Source organism: Trachurus japonicus, chromosome 12 (genome assembly GCF_045865225.1).
Source record: "Trachurus japonicus isolate A0001 chromosome 12, Traja_1.0".
Lineage (NCBI taxonomy): Eukaryota > Metazoa > Chordata > Actinopteri > Carangiformes > Carangidae > Trachurus > Trachurus japonicus.
Window position 1 is genome coordinate 15,105,735 of NC_140918.1, and position 19,566 is coordinate 15,125,300.

At 43.1% G+C, this 19,566-nt stretch overlaps 1 protein-coding gene across 4 annotated transcripts in view; it reads right to left on the reverse strand.

Annotated features, from left to right (window-relative positions):
- The window catches only part of abl1 (abl oncogene 1, non-receptor tyrosine kinase), a 34,383-nt gene that overhangs the window by 4,316 nt on the left and 10,501 nt on the right, over nt 1–19,566 (reverse strand). Inside the window, exons 1-10 of one of the 4 annotated variants that reach the window (XM_085793397.1) lie at nt 12,323–13,235; nt 6,704–6,868; nt 5,436–5,731; nt 2,989–3,261; nt 2,721–2,805; nt 2,229–2,406; nt 1,490–1,674; nt 1,217–1,369; nt 1,032–1,121; nt 178–306 (exon numbers count right to left, since the gene is read on the reverse strand). In XM_085793397.1, the coding sequence (XP_085649523.1) occupies nt 178–306; nt 1,032–1,121; nt 1,217–1,369; nt 1,490–1,674; nt 2,229–2,406; nt 2,721–2,805; nt 2,989–3,261; nt 5,436–5,731; nt 6,704–6,868; nt 12,323–12,407 (1,639 nt within the window). In that variant the 5' untranslated portion in view covers nt 12,408–13,235. Of the gene's footprint in view, nt 1–177; nt 307–1,031; nt 1,122–1,216; nt 1,370–1,489; nt 1,675–2,228; nt 2,407–2,720; nt 2,806–2,988; nt 3,262–5,435; nt 5,732–6,703; nt 6,869–12,322; nt 13,236–19,566 lie in introns of those variants that run through there. The other 3 variants (XM_085793396.1, XM_085793395.1, XM_085793394.1) reach the window with 3 other exon arrangements.

Sequence of the window (19,566 nt, forward strand, 5' to 3'; positions counted from 1 at the left end):
TTTAATGTGAAAGAACTGAAACACATTTCATTTAATCAAGTTCAAAGTCTTTATAGACTTCTAAGTGTTTAGAAGAGAAGAAAAACAATCTCCACCCCTGCATACACTATTCATTCCACATACTCCTGTTTCTATAGTAACTAAACTATTTTAAAACAAGTTGCGTGAGCGTCTCACCTGGACTGTCTCCATCCCGGTTGTCCATGTTTTTGCGGAGCGTTCTGGTCTTGGTGGGCAGCTCTGGAGCCTGCTGGATGGGGCCTAATGTCGCCTTCTTCCCTTTCTTGCCCAGCTCCTTTTCCACCTCTGAGAACACACACACACACACACACACACACACACACACACACACACACACACAGTGATATAACATGATGATTCCACATACTGACAACTGAGTTCATCTGTAGTTATCGCAAATTATAAAACGGAAAGGTGAAATCTGGCAATCTGATTGGTTGTTAACTGTGATACAATGAGCATGTACCACGGCTACTATTCTAAAGCCTTATCACAGCATAGGCTATCACCGTATGAGTGGTATGAATGGAAGTTTGTTGTCGTGTATCAATGGCAACGTACTGTAGCAGTCGGTAGCAAAAGATAGTTTGTGTTTTTACGACGTTAACAAATAGACTAAAGTATTTGAATTCATATGTTTAAGGTTAACTTTCACCTCCGGGGAGGGTTAACAATGGTAGAGGGGATTGAGCAGTGACTTTCTCCTGAAAAAAAAGCAGAGGAAAAGACGACATGCAGAGCTAACGTCCGGACAGGTGGGACAATTTTTTTTCACAGTGGTGCTATTTTATTAGATAATATGTATTTCTGGTTGAATAAAAACTAGATGAAATCGGTTGTGTATTCCTCTTTCATATTGCCAATATTGGTAACCGTTTTATAAAAGCAGTATATCACTTCAGTCTGTGATATACGCTCATTATACCACGCTAAGTCTGTTGTGATATATGGCTTAATTATTACCCACAAAAATGTTTCAAACTAAAAGAAAAAAAAGAAGCTGCACTGACCATCAGAGATACTCGATTCCTGGAACATGGTTTCAAAGGCTTGATGTGTTTCAGCGAACGACGGCCGTTCTGAGGGGTTCCACCTCCAGCCTGACAGGAAGGTTAAAAATCATTTATTAAAAAGTCGTTCCAACAGAGGAGAGTGTGTGTAATCATCTTCTGGATAGATGTGTTTTGCTACTCACAGGCCCTCATGAGCTCATAGACCTTCTCGGGGCAGCCCTCTGGCCGGTCCATGCGGTAGTCTTTCTCCAGCAGCTCGTAGACCTGGGACAGGTCGATGCCGGGGTACGGAGACATGCCGTAGGTGGCGATCTCCCACAGCAGCACGCCGAATGCTGCAGACCCAGAACAGACAGATGTGAACTAAATGACTGGAATCAGTCACGCGAGGAGGATGTGCAATACACTGATGAAGGAAAACAGAGATATGATCAACTAAATGAGATCAAACTTACCCCAGACGTCAGATTTTATAGAGAACTTGTTGTAGGCCAGACTCTCTGGTGCAGTCCACTTGATGGGGAACTTGGCTCCAGCGTGGGCGGTGTAGGTATCTCCTGTCATTAACCTGCTCAGGCCAAAGTCTGCGACCTTCACCAGGTGATTCTCCCCGACCAGACAGTTACGGGCAGCTAAGTCCCTGCAGGAGAGATCACAGAGAGGAGAATGAGAGATAAACAGGAGGCTTTTTTCTACAATGACAAATAGACGGTCAAGTAGTCCAAAAAAGCTTGAGCTGATCTGATTAAAACACAGATTCACTGGAGAAAAAAAACAAAAAGAAAAGTAAAAGCAGTTCATCTTGTTACAACATTTACTGCAGTGTTGGATTTCTACAGATGTTTTGTGTGGAGCAGAGTCACAAGCTGAGTCTTGTCAGGTTTAAAAATTAAAATGCAGTTTGGCAAATATGAAAGGCATAAATCATCTTGTTGCCTCTGAAGGACTCGGCCGTACGTGCCAGAACAAACTAGCGATGTTACAACATCGGCTTCTCTGAGATACAAGTCTGTCCTCCTGTGAGAGAGGAGAGCTGCTCAGAAGAATGTCTTTCCTCTGCTATTCACGCAACTCTGACTGAGATCTGAGTGAAGGTCTGTATATCCAGGCTGCCGCCGAGCTTCAATGCTGAAGATTCACAGCCGGGAAAATCAATTACAGGTGAGGACTCGCCTCTATGTCCTTCCAACCCACCTGTGTATAAAGTTTTTTTTCTCCAGGTACTCCATGGCGGAGGAGATCTGTGTGGCCATGTGAAGCAGCACCACAGCGTTGACCTCCTCTCTGTTGCACTCTCTCAGGTAGTCTAGTAGGTTGCCGTGGGTCATGAACTCTGTGATGATGTAGAACGGTGGCTCCCGGGTGCACACACCTGCCAGGAAAACAAGGTTTGCCAAAGAATGGGATAATTATTCAGAAAATCTTTGATTATTTGCTTACATGTTGCAGCTTTTATACAGAAAAAACAAAACCGAAAACATACAAATGACCTAGATTTATACAATTTGTCTTAAATGGCAACATCTTCGATATGAAAATCTAAGACCTAAAATGACAGTTAAATAGGCAACTATTGTGGATGTTAGAAATTAAGCAATACTTTATTCTTATCCCACTCCTCTTAGCTAAACTCCTCTCAATTCACGGAGATAAGGAGCTTTATCAGAAAAAAAAACATTAACATACCTAACAGTTGTACCAGGTTGGGGTGTTTGATCTCTTTCATAACAGCAGCCTCCTTGAGAAACTCCTCCACCTCCATCGTATCCTCCTGGACAGAGATGTTGGCAAAGTAAGAGAGCTAATCCATAGATTGGTTGCAGTTACATCCATATAGCACCAGATGGTAGCATTAATCAGCCAAATTAAAGATCTATAGCTGATACAAGACAAAAAAACATATTGAAATACACCCGCTCCTCAATTAAATCCCATTTTCTCATCGTTCTGTCACCTTTAGTGTCTTGACTGCCACGGTGAGGTTGTACTTCTTCCAGACGCCCTCGTACACCTCCCCGTACTGCCCCCCTCCCAGCTTGTGCTTCATGGTAATGTCAGTGCGCTCCATCTCCCACTTGTCGTAGTTGGGGGAGACTCCGTAGATGGTGGGCTTGTTGCGCTTGGGCGCCGGGTAGTGCAGCGTGGTGATGAGGCCGTCGGCCACCGTGGAGTGGTGGTGCACCAGCTCCGCCAGTGTGTTGAAACGGCTTTCTGACGAGACGTACAGCTGGAGAGGGGAGGAAAAAGTGACACAACGTTGCGCCATGAGAGATCGAAATACAAGATAAAAATCTGTCAACTCAACCACCGTCTTCTTATTTTTCCAAAATAAGACACGCAAGTTTACAGTGGCTTTCCGTTATATTGCTTCTACTTAATATGCATTGAAATGGCAGCGGTCACACATCATGTCTGGAAACAATGCGTGGAATTGGGGGAAATTTACAGTAAATCATCGAGTTTTGAGTGAAAAAGCATCAGTGCCGCACCATGAAATAATCCATTAAAGTCACACAGTCGCACAAAGAGGGTTCAGGCAACTCAAGAAACCCACAAGGCATTCGTCAAGGAGCTGGTGAAAAGGGAGGATATTGGTCAGAGCTCGGTGGACACAGTCTTTTTCATTGTCCAAGTCTTACATAACACTCAAAATGATTTGCTCTACAATCTGCACTTTGCATTGCTTTACTGGGGAACGGGGCTCTTTACGCAAGCCCAAGGCATGCGGAGGGAAAAGTTGAAAAAGAACAACCTTGACTGTAGTGAAAAGACCTTTGAGATCTAAAGAGGATTTAATGGTCAGTTGGCCTCTCTCCTGGCTTAAACCATGACCATTTATGAAGAGGAAGGGGAGGAAAAAAAAAAAAAACAGTTTTTCTTTCAGACAAACTTTAGTTACTCAGAGAGCGTGAGACAAAGCTGCAGCTTGGGGGAGTGCTGAGGTAATCTCAAATTATTGGAGAAGCCTATCATACCAGACTCTTGAGATGTAGCTCGGTAGGAGAATGGAAAACAATATGAGATGGGGATCCAAGTGTGTGTGTGTGTGTGTGTGTGCTGTCGCTGTCTGTATTCATGTGTTCATCCATCTGTTGTGTGTGTGCATACTTGGCTGCCACCGTCTGTGCTAATGCATGTCTTAGCATGGGCGTCAGTGTCTGGCCGGCTTCGCGTCTGCTGGCCATTATGAGCAGCACAGTGGTGGTTAGAGGCATTCTTGTCATAGCAGGCGTTCCTGGAGCGAGCTCACCTCGCTGCATCACAGACAGGAGGGTGACCCAGCCAAAATGGCAGGGGCTTCTTGACTGACATAGCAATTTGGGGGAATCCCACACCGAGATATTCAGCTGGAGTGAAATAACGGCCGACGCCGATCTACCGTGACCACTGCCATGTGAAACCCTGCACCTTATTTAAAAAGCTCTTAATATAAATGTGCTCCAGACAGCCTGCCATCCCTACTCAACCTGAAGCTCTTCACATTCAGACTACAGTAATATATTATACGAAACCTCACGATGTCTGAAGTATTTCAGGAAAAATAACAAAATAAAATTAAAATCACAAGTTCTGTTTTTATGTTGGAGGTCTGTGCCCCAGGCCAGCTTTAAGTACAACTCTGCACTGATCAGTAAAGTTACCCCTTTGAAATAATGTGTCTAAAAGCTTCAATGCACTGTAAATGAACAGTTGAAGTGACACCCTGCCTTCATGAGAGGATGATAATGAGGTTCAGCCATTAAATTCATTTAGTCCACAACAGTATCTTGAAAGCATAGTTTTCATTTCTCTCAGAAAAGACTTAAAAGGGTATTATATAAAGTCTTTGTATGATTATTGTGGCAATTTCTTTTCAGCATAGCCACATTAGTTGCAGCTTTCTGTATGTGTGTGTGTGTGTGTAGATGTCAACAGATGTTACACCTTAATAATCTACTAGTACGACTGGTGCAGCAGTAGATGGTGTAGATGGTGCCTTCAGGAGGACTTCTAGCTACAGTAGCGTCTCACCAAATTCATACTAGGCAAGAGTCCGTTGAAGCAGCACAAATGTAAGATATTAAATCACATCTTTTAAAAATGGGTTAATGCACCCATCATCCATGTACAGATCATGTTAATTTATGCATTATATCACTAGGAGTTCTTGTTATATACTGCTGGGAAGTACTGACAAAAATGTGATTTATATCTTGGATAAATTCATGCATTAGTAAAAATATTTTATCTGACGTGCACAACCATGAAAACTCAAAATCAAACCACTTCCATGTTTTAAATTGAATTTGGCAAACACTGAGTAGGTAAAAGCAGCAACTTTTCTGAGTGTGTGCAGGGTTCACTTTGACAAAAAGTATTTCAGTATTCACCTTGTGTGTGTGTGTTTCCACTGATGCCTACCTTGCCGTCAGACGCAGTGTTAATCCTGTAATGGTAGACTCTCCCCTCGTACCGCAGAGAAATGGACCTCTGTCCGGGGCTGCTCTCGCTCTCGCGGACCAGAAAGCTCCCGTTGATGCCCGAGCTGAGCAGGTACTCGGCCGCGTTGCGCGACACGGGTCCGTGGTACCAGCTGTGCTTCTCCAGGCTGTTGACCGGCGTGATGTAGTTGGATGGCACCCAACCCTGGCCATTCTTGGTCTGTGCCTCGCACCACTCGCCATTGTGGTTGTAACCCAGCACGCGCAGCTTCTCTCCTAGAAGTCAACATGTGAAATCAAACATGAATATTAAAAAAAACATCCGGGTCTAATTATGGCTGAACTACCTGGTTGGCTGCACACACATTCTTTCATGTTATTTCTAATTGCTTAAGCGTATTCCTGCTGATTTTGAAAAGCATATTTCCACAGCTGGGACTGTTATAAAGCTTCCATACCCTTTGAGTAACGGGCTACCATTAACATGGACACTGTGCGAGAGCTGAACTCAGCATGTTTTGAGTCAGACATGCAGGAATCCACTGTATCTAATGTCATCTTTCCCTTAGCACAGGAACTCGGGGGGGATTTTCTTTTCCACTGGTCATTTGGTGACCTAAACTCAGGAAATTGTTTTCTTTCATTTTAGTTTAGACTGGATACAATGACAAATAGCTTTAAACTATGCATCAAAGTCACTAGAATTGCCATGTTGGCATGACTTTAAATTCAAACATCTTGAGATCCTTGTTTCTTTTGCAATATTCACCAAAAATTTAAAAGAAATCTTTCTCTCGCAGTTGACTTTCTTAAGAGTAAAACTGAAAACTAGTGTAGCACGGGACATTTTCTTGTTTATTCCGGTGCATATGTTCTCTCCTTCCTTCCTCTGTTTGTCTGTGTGATCCATCTGTGGTATTGTTTTACAGTCGGTTCAGTGGAAAAAAAACACACGGGTGAGACCATCGTCAGGAAGCGAGAGTCAGACGGGGATGAAGACAGAGGGGGAAAAGACAGGATGGGAAACAAATAAGCAGATTCCCAGTAACACTCCAGAAACCTTATCAACTTAAATGTTCTAAAGAAGTACGTGTGACTTTGCATGTCAGCGCCAACACCAACCGTTCGTTGGGATTACCATCATAATGATGCAACTATACCACTAAATACCATTAAAACCTGTTGCAAAATAATTCCTAGTTGAATATATGAGATTAAAAAGCTTTTTTTCTTCTCTTTTTTTCTAACCTTTGGTGATGCTGAGTGTGTTGTCACCACTGGCCACGAAATCGTAGAGCGCCACAAACAGGTTGGGGTCATTCTCGCTGGGTCCGGCCAACAGGTTCTCTTTAGAGTTCCACCGGGCGGCTTCTGTCAGACCCTGACCCTCAAAGTCTGGTCTTTGGAGAGCTTCTGAAAAAAACAAAAAACAAACAGAGAAGGAGAAAAATCAGAAAACATGTAGGTGACTAGAATTGAATATGAGGGAAAACATCAAACAATGCATCTCTGAAGGGAGATCTGTAGGCGTGTGTTTGGTATGCAGCGCCATTGTGAGGCCCTTTTTTCCCATAGAGCTTCACACACATGTTGAATGATTCAGCAACAATGTCAACTCTCAGCCTCTCCATGTGTCATTTGCATTCTTCGGCACCCCCCAACCCCCCCAACCCCCCCACTCCCACCTTCTGCAGGTCATCAGCTGTGATCCCGCCGTGGGATTAGAGTAATAAACCTGATCATGTGACCTGCCATGTCCCTGCTGTCTCTCTACAACTTCTCATTTCCTGGATTACCCCTGCTTCGTTTTCATTTCTTAAATATCTAGACACCACGCCATGAGAATGGATGTGGATCTTCACTGGAAGTGTAAAATGGATGTGCTTGCACTCACATGTATTTCGTTGAGTTCGGAGAGCTTAATTTCTACTTATGTTAATTACAGACACAGCTGTAAAACTAATGGCTGAATTATAAAATGCGAGAGGTGGAAAGAATGAGGGGAGAAGATAAAGACAGTGTTTAAGAGGGAGGGAGAAGTTTGTGAGGTGAGGTGAGAGCTTTTAACTTTTCAGTTTAGCCTAAAACGTGTGCGCGATTGTGTGATTTTCTCAGCTGTTGTCACACATGTGAGGCATCTTCCATTTCAATCCCCAACTGAATATACACCGATCAGTCACAGCATTAAAACAGGTGTCTGAGACTCATCTGTACATTTTTCTTTTTTTAGCAATGAAGCAGTGGAAAATAATTGAAATTATGAATTAAGCTTCAAATCAAACTATTGCAATTTCAGTATGAACTCTAAACAGGCCACAGATACACACCAATCAGCCACAACTATAAAAACAGTTCCCCGTTTTAATGCAGTGGCTGATAGGTCAGCATGTACAAGTGTCGACTGTCAATGGGAAACACAAGCAGAGTCTAAAAAAAGTGTTGTGAAATTTAATTTTCCAATTCTGGGATTAGGAGCTGGCTACTAACATGTGACAACCCTGAGGGTTACTGGCCCGGAGTTCACTGCTGAAACAGCATTGGGCCATTACATTCCTTCGATCGCTTCGCATTTTATCCTAATTTTTGTATAATGTGTGTATTAGTTGTTTTAGGATATGGGGCCAAATGCCCAGCAACACACAGCCAGACAGATAAATAACCAACATACTAGAGAAATCCTGTGACCTGTGGAGTCTGGGGTTGTGGTGAGTCTGGTGACATTGAACAACACTTGTAAATATGTTTCTTATAGAAACTAGAAATAATAACCATCATCAGCTGTAATACGACACACAAAACAAAAGATAAACACAATCCAAAAATGAAATTTGCAGTTTTCTCACATCCTGATATGTAAAAATCACATCCTCCGACACAACATAGACTGGGTCAACTACTCCACAACAACATCACTGAATCATCTGACCAGGAAGAGGAAAAACTTTTGCCTCACAGAGCGGTGTGAGTTATACAAGAGGAAAATTCCACTTCACGTGCATGGCTTGTCCTTAAGGCTACAATAACAATGCATTTGATTATCAAGACCATTTGTAATTAAAGAGCAAATTCTTGATATCCATGGACACGACACAAACACTGACTGGCTGTGATCTTTGTAGGTGTGTGTGTGTATAATTACATGTTTCTGGTAACAGTGTGAGATGGGGTTTCCCTCAGAGCATCTTCCTGCTGCCACAAATATTGATTTTCAACCTTCACAAAAAGGTTTTTATTCCTCAAATAGAACTGGCGTGGAGCTAAAAATGTGATAAGTTGAGTTTCACAGTTCGTGACATCTGAAAAAGACGCTCATCTTTTGCTCGGGATGGATCAGTAACTTACAGAAACAGATCGTTGCCAACATGACTGAAAACCTGCTGTCAATGTTGGTTTTGAATACGTTCATTATATCTGGACACTGGTTCTTCAGGCAGGACGAATGTGACCAACTTTAAGCATTTCCCACTCGGTTACTTGACACCAGCTATCCATGATATCATCTCTGTCAACTGAAAACCACACAGCTCCGGTTTTTTTCTACCCCTCAAGCTAAAAACCCAGCGGCTTCACCTGATTATGTCAGAAACAAATGTCGCTGTCAAAGCTGCTTGTGTGAAAACTAATAGCTTGGAGCAAAATCAATCCCGAGCTGCATAATGTAGCAGATTGACGACCGTCAATGTGTCCCCCAAAAAAAGAAAGAAAAGAAAAAGGATTGACGTCACACGACGTATCCTAACAGACATATTCTGGTCGTAGAAGAAAAAACACAGAGGTTTGTCTAGTCTGAAGGACCAAGATGGAAAAGCGGCCAGAATTCACCAGAACCTTGACTTGGGAACTTGTGGAAAAGGACAATGTGTACTGAGTGAGTGATAAAGGCACAGCTGGACTTGGTGGAAACAGAGCAGAGGGCTGATTGAGCATGTACAGAAGAGTCACATGCATCCTCCTCTCATGATGAGTTTGACTGTTGTCAAATAAAAGAGCTGCAGGCGACGTCCAATGTCCTCAGTCCTACCGCAAGCTTCAAAATGTGTTTGTGTGTGTCTGTCGACCCTCAGACGAAGGAGCCGGAGCGTTAAAACCGTAAAAAAATACTGAAAAACTTGTGTAACCCTCGAGGAAGTAAACAGAACATATGTGGCCCGCAGTCAGTCACATGACACTGTTGACAAGTTGCAGGCATCGCTGTATTTATCGGTGGATTTTGAAAGACTTTTTCACACGGCGTCTTCTGCCAAGCTCGGCTCACCAGCCTCGACGCGGCGAGACAATCAAAGCCAAATGTGGTGCTTCTTTCAGGTCAAACCTGCCTGTGGGAACAACGGCAGATTTGATTTTGTCTGTAGCGTCCTGCCCAAGCTCAGACTTTTATTTTCTGATTTATGGTGAGATCCAAGCCTGAGAGGAGAAGACTGACCGATTGCATCTTGGAACAACAACAAGGGGGTGTTTCACACAGCTGGCAAAAGATGTAGGCTAGGTATCTGCATGCTTCATGCAGAAATAAAGAGCCCGTGGTCCCACATTCACATGGTCACTGAAAAACAACAAAACATTGCCACTTTTCATGACATACTAGATTTAAACCCGAGACTGTAGCCATGTAACAGGATCAGTGTTATGAGATATGTGTTAAAAATCTGAAAGACAAGCCAATAACACTCAGTTCAATGGCATCTCATGATGTGTGACAGGGTTTTTTGCGTCATCGTGCCGTGCTAATCTAGACAGCGTCAGAAAAAAAGGCGTTGCGTTTGACTTGTTTGCATCCTGTTGTGACATTGCAGGTCAGATTTCTTAAACATGTGATGGAAAAAAATATGGTTCAAGATAAATACTGGTGAGAAACTCAGAGCAAAATACTGGTGAGAAACTCAGAGCACCTTAGGGGGAAAAACTATCCATTCTGGAGCTATACAATCATTTAATTCTTGTCTAACAGAGAGAAGATGTTTCTACTTCAGTTTATCCCTTGGTTACATAAGCAGGAGTAGTATGTTCCCAGTGAATACTTTAGATACAAAAATACAAATAACTCAACGATTCAAGTCAGAAAACACAGCTGTGTTTTGTCAGATCGGGGGCCGAAGCTGAGAAAAAGAGATTGAGCAAGATATAAAAGAAACACCGACACTCCAGAACCAGACCTGAAAGCGAGCTAGACATACCATATGTCCAGAGTTTGGCCCGGTCATAAAGTGTGTGGGGAGCAGAGTTGAGCGGCCCATGCCACACATGTCCACTTTACGGGCCACAAATACCACAGCTCTTTGTGAGAGGGTGACAGCACACTGACACATGGGCCAAAAAACACACACTCAAAGAGAGGGAGAGGAAAAGAAAAGTCATACAAAAAAAAAAAAAAAGAGTAAACTCAGGAGGTAAGTGAGAGAGAAATCAGAAAGAGGGGGAAAGACCCTTTATCGAAGAGCCGTGGAGTGGGAGAAATGACACCATGTCCTGGCCGCCACGCTGACATGACACTCAAAATGATTAAATATGCACGGATGGTGTCCAAAATTCATAGCTGTGTGACTGCACCCAAACTCTCACAGTGATGCAAGACAGAAAATTCTTCATAAACCAGACTAGAAACAGACTAAATATGAAGCCTGGTTTCACTTTGTCCTGCTGGTTTTGAATCCCATTCATGTTTAAATAAGCTCATTTACAAACTGTGGCGTTCACTTTCACTTTCACCAGATATTTCTTGGGAAGTTGAGCTACATATTTCTCTTGCATCACCTGTCATCACCGAGGTGAGAGGTGTTGGAGAACCAGGCGAGGGTATTCAGATCATGTGATATGGTTCAACCCACTGTGGGAGATATTATGTTAGTGAAAGCATGTTCACATCATAGAGGTGGAAACAGGGTGCAGCTGATAATGTCACATCCAATAACTGTAATGTGACAGAAAGCAGATAGCATTTATGTATTTTTTTAATCTTACTATTTGGAGCTTATGCAAATCAGGCCTCCAGCTCTTGTGAAGTATTTCGGGGCAGAAAATGAAGTGTGGAGTGGGACGTCATCTCAGCCTGAGATTTGCTATGCCTTCTACCATATGGTTTGAAAATGAGAGACTCTTTATAACTGTCAGCCACTTCAGTGGAGAGCGTACCAGGACCATTATCTCTATTAAATCATTTGGTTGCACAATCTCTGGAGCACATAAGACTGCACTGAGTTTTCCATTACCGTTAAATTGCTGTGTTGATTATGTACAATGTGCCCTGGATTTCTTCGAATTCCCCTCGTGTTTCATACATCATGGGCAAATCAATTACTCACTTTACGTGCGACCAGAACAGTCTAATTAGAAGTCATGGAAAATAACTCCTCATGGTGCAAGAAAAGAAAGAAAAAAAAAAGAAAAAACATGGAATTAACATATCTGTGCTATCTTTTAAGTTCATTACAGAAGCAGTACCGGACTAGAACATGGCAGAGAACTGAAAAGCAGAGTGCAGACTGAGATTAGATCCCCTCTCCTCATAAACAAGAGTTAAGTGGGACACAGCCAGGAGTCAGATTTCCTTGTATTCTCTTCTCCGTCTCTTTTTCCACTTCTTTCCTCTGCAGCTAGCCAGTGTGTCTGGCCTCCCTCGCCCTCCCCTGTGCTTACTCTCCACTTTCTCCTCCCCATTCTTCAGTTTCCACAGTCCAGAAATCATTGTTCAGACTTTACTTGATACTTTTTATCCTTCTCCCTTTGTCTCTTAAATCCCTGATTCCTCTTTTTCCTCGTCTGACATCGCTTCTTTGATTTTTTGTTTACAAGTCCCCCCCAAAGTAAACTCTAAAAAAAAATCACAGCCCATGATTAAGAGACGTAACAACCGCCAATAAGTATTCTTACCTTCCAGGTAACAGCTGGAGGAGGACGAGAGGCCTTTCTTAGATTTACACCCCACCAATTTCAGGCATATCTCCAACATTTTCATTTGTTTTCTTTCCCTTCCCGCTTGAAAATTTTGTTGCTTGTTCAAATGAGACGTCCCTCGAACGTTTCCCCTCTACATGTGTCCAACGGAAGAAAAATTCAAACACAAGGGGAAAAAAAAGCAGCAGAGAAGAGGAGAAACAGCACAAAGCCAAAATAGGTGATGATATATTCTAGCTTTCTTTTCCTCGGTCCGTCCAGCTGCTGTAAATCCTCTTCGTCTTCTTCTTCTCCTTGCTCCTTTCCGAAACAAAAAGCAAAAGTCCGCTGTCCGGCAAAGTCTACCAACTCTCTCCTCTGAGCGTCTCCATGTTTTTTTTCTCTCCCCCCTTTGGCTTTTGGGCTTTTGGTTAGCTCCTCTTCTGTAAGGCACAACAACTATCCAAAAGCGTGGGTCGGGTCCAAAGGCTCGCTAGACTTATGGATGTGTCAGTTGAGTGGGCAGTAGGGCAGTCTGAGCGGTGCCATTCCTCTCTCCTGTCCCCTGTGTGAGTGTGTATCTGAGGCACAGGGACTACTCGTGCTACAGCTGCCAACAAAGGGCCTCTTTCAGGCTCAGCCTGCTGCACTCAATGACATCAGCTGAGCCGTCCCACCTCCAGCAGCAAACACACAATGAGGGGGAGAGACTGCTACCACACACACATACACACGAGCATTTACCGAGAAAAATACAAACAGCAGCACCCAAACTTCATGTCAACATGCCAGATAAAAGCTCCACGAGTCTCATTTGAAAACTTTGACTGTAGTTTAGATTCACGAAGGACCTGAAACAGTTCTCCTCTGCTTCTGTTGAAGTCATGAGTTGATTACAAGTAGCTCCTCCTCCGACTTTTTAACCCCCCTTCCCCCTCTCGCTGTCTCTCTCCCTCTCTCTCTCTCTCTCTCTTCTTCTCAGCCATGCTTTTTCCCGTCTCTCGGTCTGAAATGTTTACAGGTTAAAGAATCACTTCTGGAAACAGGCCTGGTTGTTAAAGACATAGCTGAAACTCTCAATCATTGGCAGCCAACGGGGAGCAGAGTATAACCTTCACCAGCTTCACACAGGGCTCATTTGCCACAAGTTATTTCAAATGCAAATGAAGTAAGCAATTTATTTTAATTCATCAAAATGAGAGTGTTTGTTTTTTTGGATCATTAGAGAAACATGTCTGACCAAGTGTTTTTTTAGACAACAGCAGTGGGTTGGCCTTATCTGACTGCCGGAAAGTGCTTGTGTGACACATCACTGCTTCATATCCATCTCCTCTGTCTTTTATCAGCCGTCTCCACGTGCAGTGATTTACAACGCCTTCAGAAGTTCAGTCATAGCTCTGAACTACTTCCACGGAAACTTCCACTGTAAATGTATCTATAAATCTCATTGTAAACTGAAACTTGAGTCATAATCCAGGTATTAGAAAATTACCTATTTTTTTTAAATACTGGCACTCGGGGGTCCTTTGTTTTCCAATTCTACATTACAGGACAACACAAGTAAGAATTGGGCATTAATTTAACTTTGTAAATTCAGCACAGTCTCATGAAAATCAACACAATTATCATGCAATAAACGTGTGACAAACGCGCTGCGAACTTCAATGTTTTTGTTGTCAGAGATATTATGAAAGCCTTTAATAATTTATGTGGTGCACTATCTCTTTTTATCGCCGGATACAGTTGTGCCCCTCTGTTATATTGTCCATTTGTTTAATGTGGGCTAAAAGGATTATCGATCATGATTACACTCACGGCTGAAACCTGAAAGGACCGAGAGCAGCTGTAATCTACTGACTCTGCCTGGCAAATATTTTTCCATTTAAATGACAAACATCCTCGTCTGTGTGTACATGTTTGACTTCAGAGATAAGAGGTCCAGTCAAGTGGGTAATTACATTCTGGCGGGGAGGGGGCTAGCTTGATGACACCATGCAAATAGCGTGAGTGCCAACCCTGTTTACTGGCTGACCAGGTCATCGGAGTTTCCAATCGGGGAAGCCAAAGCGCTGACTAAAAATATGAGCGGTTCGGGGAAGTTCAGGTGGAATAACGGCTTTTACGGCTTTTAGTTTTAGTTCTGAAACATAAATGAAAGCCTTGACTGGCAGAGACTGTGTCATGAAAAACCGCCAGCGTGTAATAGAGTTAATTTTGAAAGTGAAAACCTAATATTTACTGCAAGTAATAATACAAATCACCTCCGAGGAAAACAATAAAGTTCAGCCAAGTGGCAATCTACAGCCTCTGAAATGACCGTACACCTCTCATCACAATAAAGCATTTCTTTAAAAACTACTGTATAGAAACACATGTTTAAAATATCACGTACAATTCAGTGAATTAATGGACTAATTGATACAGGAAGAGAGCGCGTCTTTGCATTTAACAGTCACTCAGCCATACAGTACATCCTGTTTGGATTCCTTGTTGTAATGATGTACAATGTGTAGCCTAATCCCTGAGCGTTTACGCTGCTACAACAGTATAACGGCTGGAAAAGTCCCTCGGCTGTGGGAAGGCATGGAGTTTGGAAAAAGGTGCTCTCCTAATCAGAGCGGCAGCAGCCCACCTCTGCAGAAACAGGCTGCATGGAAAGACGTATAAAAAAGGGGGTAGAAAAACCTCTTCACACAACAACTGGCAGGCTGCTTCATTTCTGGTCGACTGCCCACATTTGACGCCTCGCGGTTGTGGAGAATCGAGACAAGGCGATAGATTTAAGGCAACAGGTTTGAATGATGATTCGAAAGCACTGGAGGTGATTCGGTAAAAGTATAATGGAGCATCGGGACTTTGCATTGATTCTAAGCTACGGTAGATAGATAAATATATCTCATACACAGACTGAGCTAATACTAAACATTATCATTACTCTTGAAAGCTTAGTCTGCTCGTCTGTTTGGTGAGGGCAGCCGTGCTTTTGTTAGCATCTATGGGCATTCTCCAACATGGCTCAGTCTCAGTGGCTTTGTAAGTAATGACCTCAGTACCCTGACATCCAGTCACATGGCACCGGGCCCTGCATCATCGCTGCAGAGCTGGTATGGCAAACATTTGTGTTCCTCTCATGCGCCACCCCAAACAACCAATTAAGAAGAAATGCAGGCTTCCTTAGAGCTATGAGAAAGGCCCATTAACTTACCGCAGTCGCAAAGTGTTGGGGAGATGAGAGGATGAAGGGAAGAGGAGAGAGGGGCTATAAAAATTGAGGAGGGAAGAGGAAAAAAGGTTGCAGATGGAGAAACATGAAGCACATTGTTTGGAAGTGAGCTCATAGGAGAATCGCTCGCTCGCGTTTTATAATCCGGGGCCTAGTATGTTAACAGTTAGCTGACGTACATCCACCCACGGGATCATTTTTGGCCCTTTTCCTCTCATGTACCCCCCCTCCTGCTTCCCCCCCCCCGCTTCCCTTCTTCTAAACCTTCATCTTAAAGCAGAGGACAGGTTGTATTCCCAAACTATTACCCCGAGGCAGCGTCGCTGTTACGATTCAAGCTATACTGGCGTTACACATAATGTTGACACAGATCCTTGCATCATATTTCATATCCTAACTATTAATTATGATCAAGCATTACTTTCACACTTTTTTTTTTTTTTTTTACCAGCATCGAGCAAGAATTCAGCTCAATAATTCATACCATTACATGATTAACTGCTACTGACATCTGCTATTTACATTTTGACTTGTGGCAGGGAAGTGAAGGCAGGAATAGGCCATTAACTTGTATGATAAATTAATACATGTCGGTCATGTTGATGCGGGAATGACAGGGAATTGAAGGCGGTGTTAAGAGGATGTTGTCTTTAAGTGTGTCTGAGAGCTGCTTGATTTTCTGTCTTACTCGCTCCGTGCATGGGGGCACAAACACACACACACACAAACATAAGCACACTGTCTAACAATGTCAGAAATGTGACCAAGCCCGCGCTTTGGCATGAATCCTGTTCATCGAAGTAATGAAACAAGAGTTATTACGCTATTAAACCGAGAAGACTGTCTAATTACAGATGAGAGAGGAGCAGAGGGAGACAAAGCTGTGTGAAGTTCCTAATAGAGTTCATCCTCTCGTTGCTGTGCTGTGCCTCGCTCTGCAGTCGTCACAGCAATCTGTCACAGACATGTGTACTTAAATATCAGACACTCAAGACCCAGGTACCATGTATCTGGTGCATGCATGTAGATCTGTGTGTATGTGTGTGTGTATGTGTGTGCATGTGGCTGTTTACTCAGGGCCCTCTGGAGAATGCAGCCAGAGTGTCTGGGGCGTGCAGACCAGCAGATGAGGTTAAGGGTTTAGGGTTCCACATAATTCTCCACTCAGTGTTGTCCACAGGGAAGCAGACACACACACACACACACACACACACACACACATACACAGACGCACACACACACACACTTCAGAACAAAACAGTGGCTGACCGGGTTCAAGGTTAAAGGCTCTGGCATAAGGCTGTCATGGTAATAAGTTACCAGTGAGAGGTACATAGTAAACTTCAAATTCAAATGTTGATTTTTTTTTTTAGCTTCTGATGGACAGAAAACAGTAAATAACACAGATACAGTATTACAAATACAAATACAGAGATAAAGCCAAACAACTTTGATTACACTGATTCTTAATGTGCTTTTGGAAGCCGTTCTCACCCTGTATTTTACATGGAAATAGTGAAACTGACCCCACAGGTCATTAAACACATTTCGTGATGAAATCCATTTTATATGCACACTCGTTTGTATCTGCTCACACACAACCTCCCTCAACCCCCTCTCTCTTTCTCTCTCGTATTCTCTCTCTTTCTCATTCTCTCGCCAAATCCCTCTCATTTGAGGTGACCCATTAACAGTCCACTGTGTCAGCTCAGTTTTACGGCAATCTTTAATACAGACGGGCCCAGCGGTCCCGCTAGCACGCAGCACTGAGACACAGGGAGTTAAACCCAGCCGACCTATTGGAACAGGACTGGAGGAACCATTTTACCATGATGACAGATGCAAAATAGGGCAACACAAACCAGGTGACTAAGCAGAACCTTCGCTCATTTCTCCACACGATCCACCGGGCTAGGGATATAGGCCCAGACTCAAACTATGTAGTGCCAGAAATATGCAAACCTGCAGAGAACTGAAATGTATGTAAATTGGGCCAGAGTGAAAAAAAAAAAGTCATACTTTGAGCAAACAGACAGAGACAGGTCAAATACGCACAACCATCCATCAGTTGTCAGGGATAAAATGCTGTGCTAATAATCAGTGCTGGAAGGAGTCTGAGAAAATTAAGAGGGCACAAGACGGGCCAGAGAAATGATCCGTGCTCGGGAATAGCAACCTGCTAATCCAGTCATTTTCAGAATTTTAACTACTCAATTTGACCCAGAGTGCTGGCATAAAAGCACATCTTTTTATATTCCATTGTTTTATGAGTGTGCAGACTAGTAGAGCCAAACTCTTTCAGGAGGGAAAGAAGCAAAGAAAAGTCTGTGCGTATATGTATGAGTGGAGGTTTGCACGTCTGCCGCAGCTGAAAGAGTAGGTTAGTCAGATATGGTGCTAAAACTATTTACTATTAATTAAATAGGTTAAAATGACAACACTATGTGATCAGACTAACAACACAGACAAGGGAAAAAAAGAGCTAATAAGTGCAATGTCAGCTTTTACAGACTCTCAGTGTCTTAGACGTTATCTAGGTGCCTGGAGAAAGACCCCGTTTGTCTGTGTGCCCGTTGGGGTGAAAACAGAAACAGATACACAGAGGAGTGACTCTGGCCATGAGTTCTCTCTCAAGCTGCAGCAGTGGAGCTGCTTGGGCTCTTCTTTGTGTCTAAGTGAATCCAGATGCAGCAAGCATAGCAGGCACCAGAGTCGTATAGCGCTGTGAAGAGGAGCTTAACACAACACAAAGGGACAGGACAGCGTACCAGTACAGTATGGACTGGACTGGACTGGTGAGAGAGAAAACAAACAAACCAGACAATAACATAATGGGCCGGATGATGCGTTCGTGGGCAGGCTTTTGCTTACTCCTGCTTGATGGGAATGGCAACAGAAAAGGAACTAAAAGAAGCTGTGAAAAGTAAAGGAACATCAATCAAATGTCACACCATGGACTGTAATCCTATAATCTACAAGGGGACAGAGGCCCTGTGAACAAAGGCGTCCACCGTCCATAAATGGCTAAAACTTTTAAAAACAGACAGGGCTGGCATCCTAGGTAGCAGGTTGTCTGCAGAGAAAGCAACAGCTGTGTCTGGAGGAGCTAGAGCTGCCTGCTCGGGCATGGAGTGGGGAACTGAGGGTGTTTTTTTTCCCCCTGAGCATATGTGAATGTGTGTGTGTGTGTGTGTTTTCATGTAGACCCGGGTGGCAAAGTGCTCCCACGCTGCATTCCTGTCTCAACTTGGAGGTTTTCGACATGCATGTGAGCGCTGTAGGTACTGTATGTTTACGTGCGTGTACAATGGAGGGATAGCCCGCAAAAGGAAGTGGGTACACTAGTGGCCCCTCACTTGTGGGGATTTAAGATTGACAATTAAATGGAACATAACAAATACCTGCCGTGTGACTGGAAGGAGTAATGAGGATGCAGATGTAGCTAAGACGAAAAACAAGAGGATAACATTTTTAAGAGATGTATCAGTATAAAACATCTATATAACAATGTGATACAGAAGCTTTGAACCTGGGGGATCGCAGGCCCAGGTTTCGTAACATATGTTGCAGATGCTGAAATGAATCTAAGTAACAAAAACCAGGGTGAGAGTGGAGAAAGTCAATGACTCAACAGGACTGTTTGTCCTAAACCAACTGCTTACACTTTCAATTGTTCTGTGCAAAACACTGTGTACCTTATGTATATGGAAAAAGCTTTGGTTTGTGCCTTTGTGTTTCTTTTTCTTCCTTTGTTTGGAGTCGAGATGTATTTTTTTCCATTCAAATTAAGTTAATTATAAGTAGTTGGTAATTTCTCAATTTCAGCAGTTTAATGTTTTTATCATGCTCAGCAAGGCGATTTCTTCGGAAAAACTGAACATCACAGCCTGAGAGAAAAGACACATCAACGTACCGTCAACCTCCACACTCAGATTTACTTCAGCCACTTCCCAATGTTTATGTACTGTTTACAGTTTAAAACTGACTTTTTTGTGTGTGTTCATTATTGTCTGCTCAT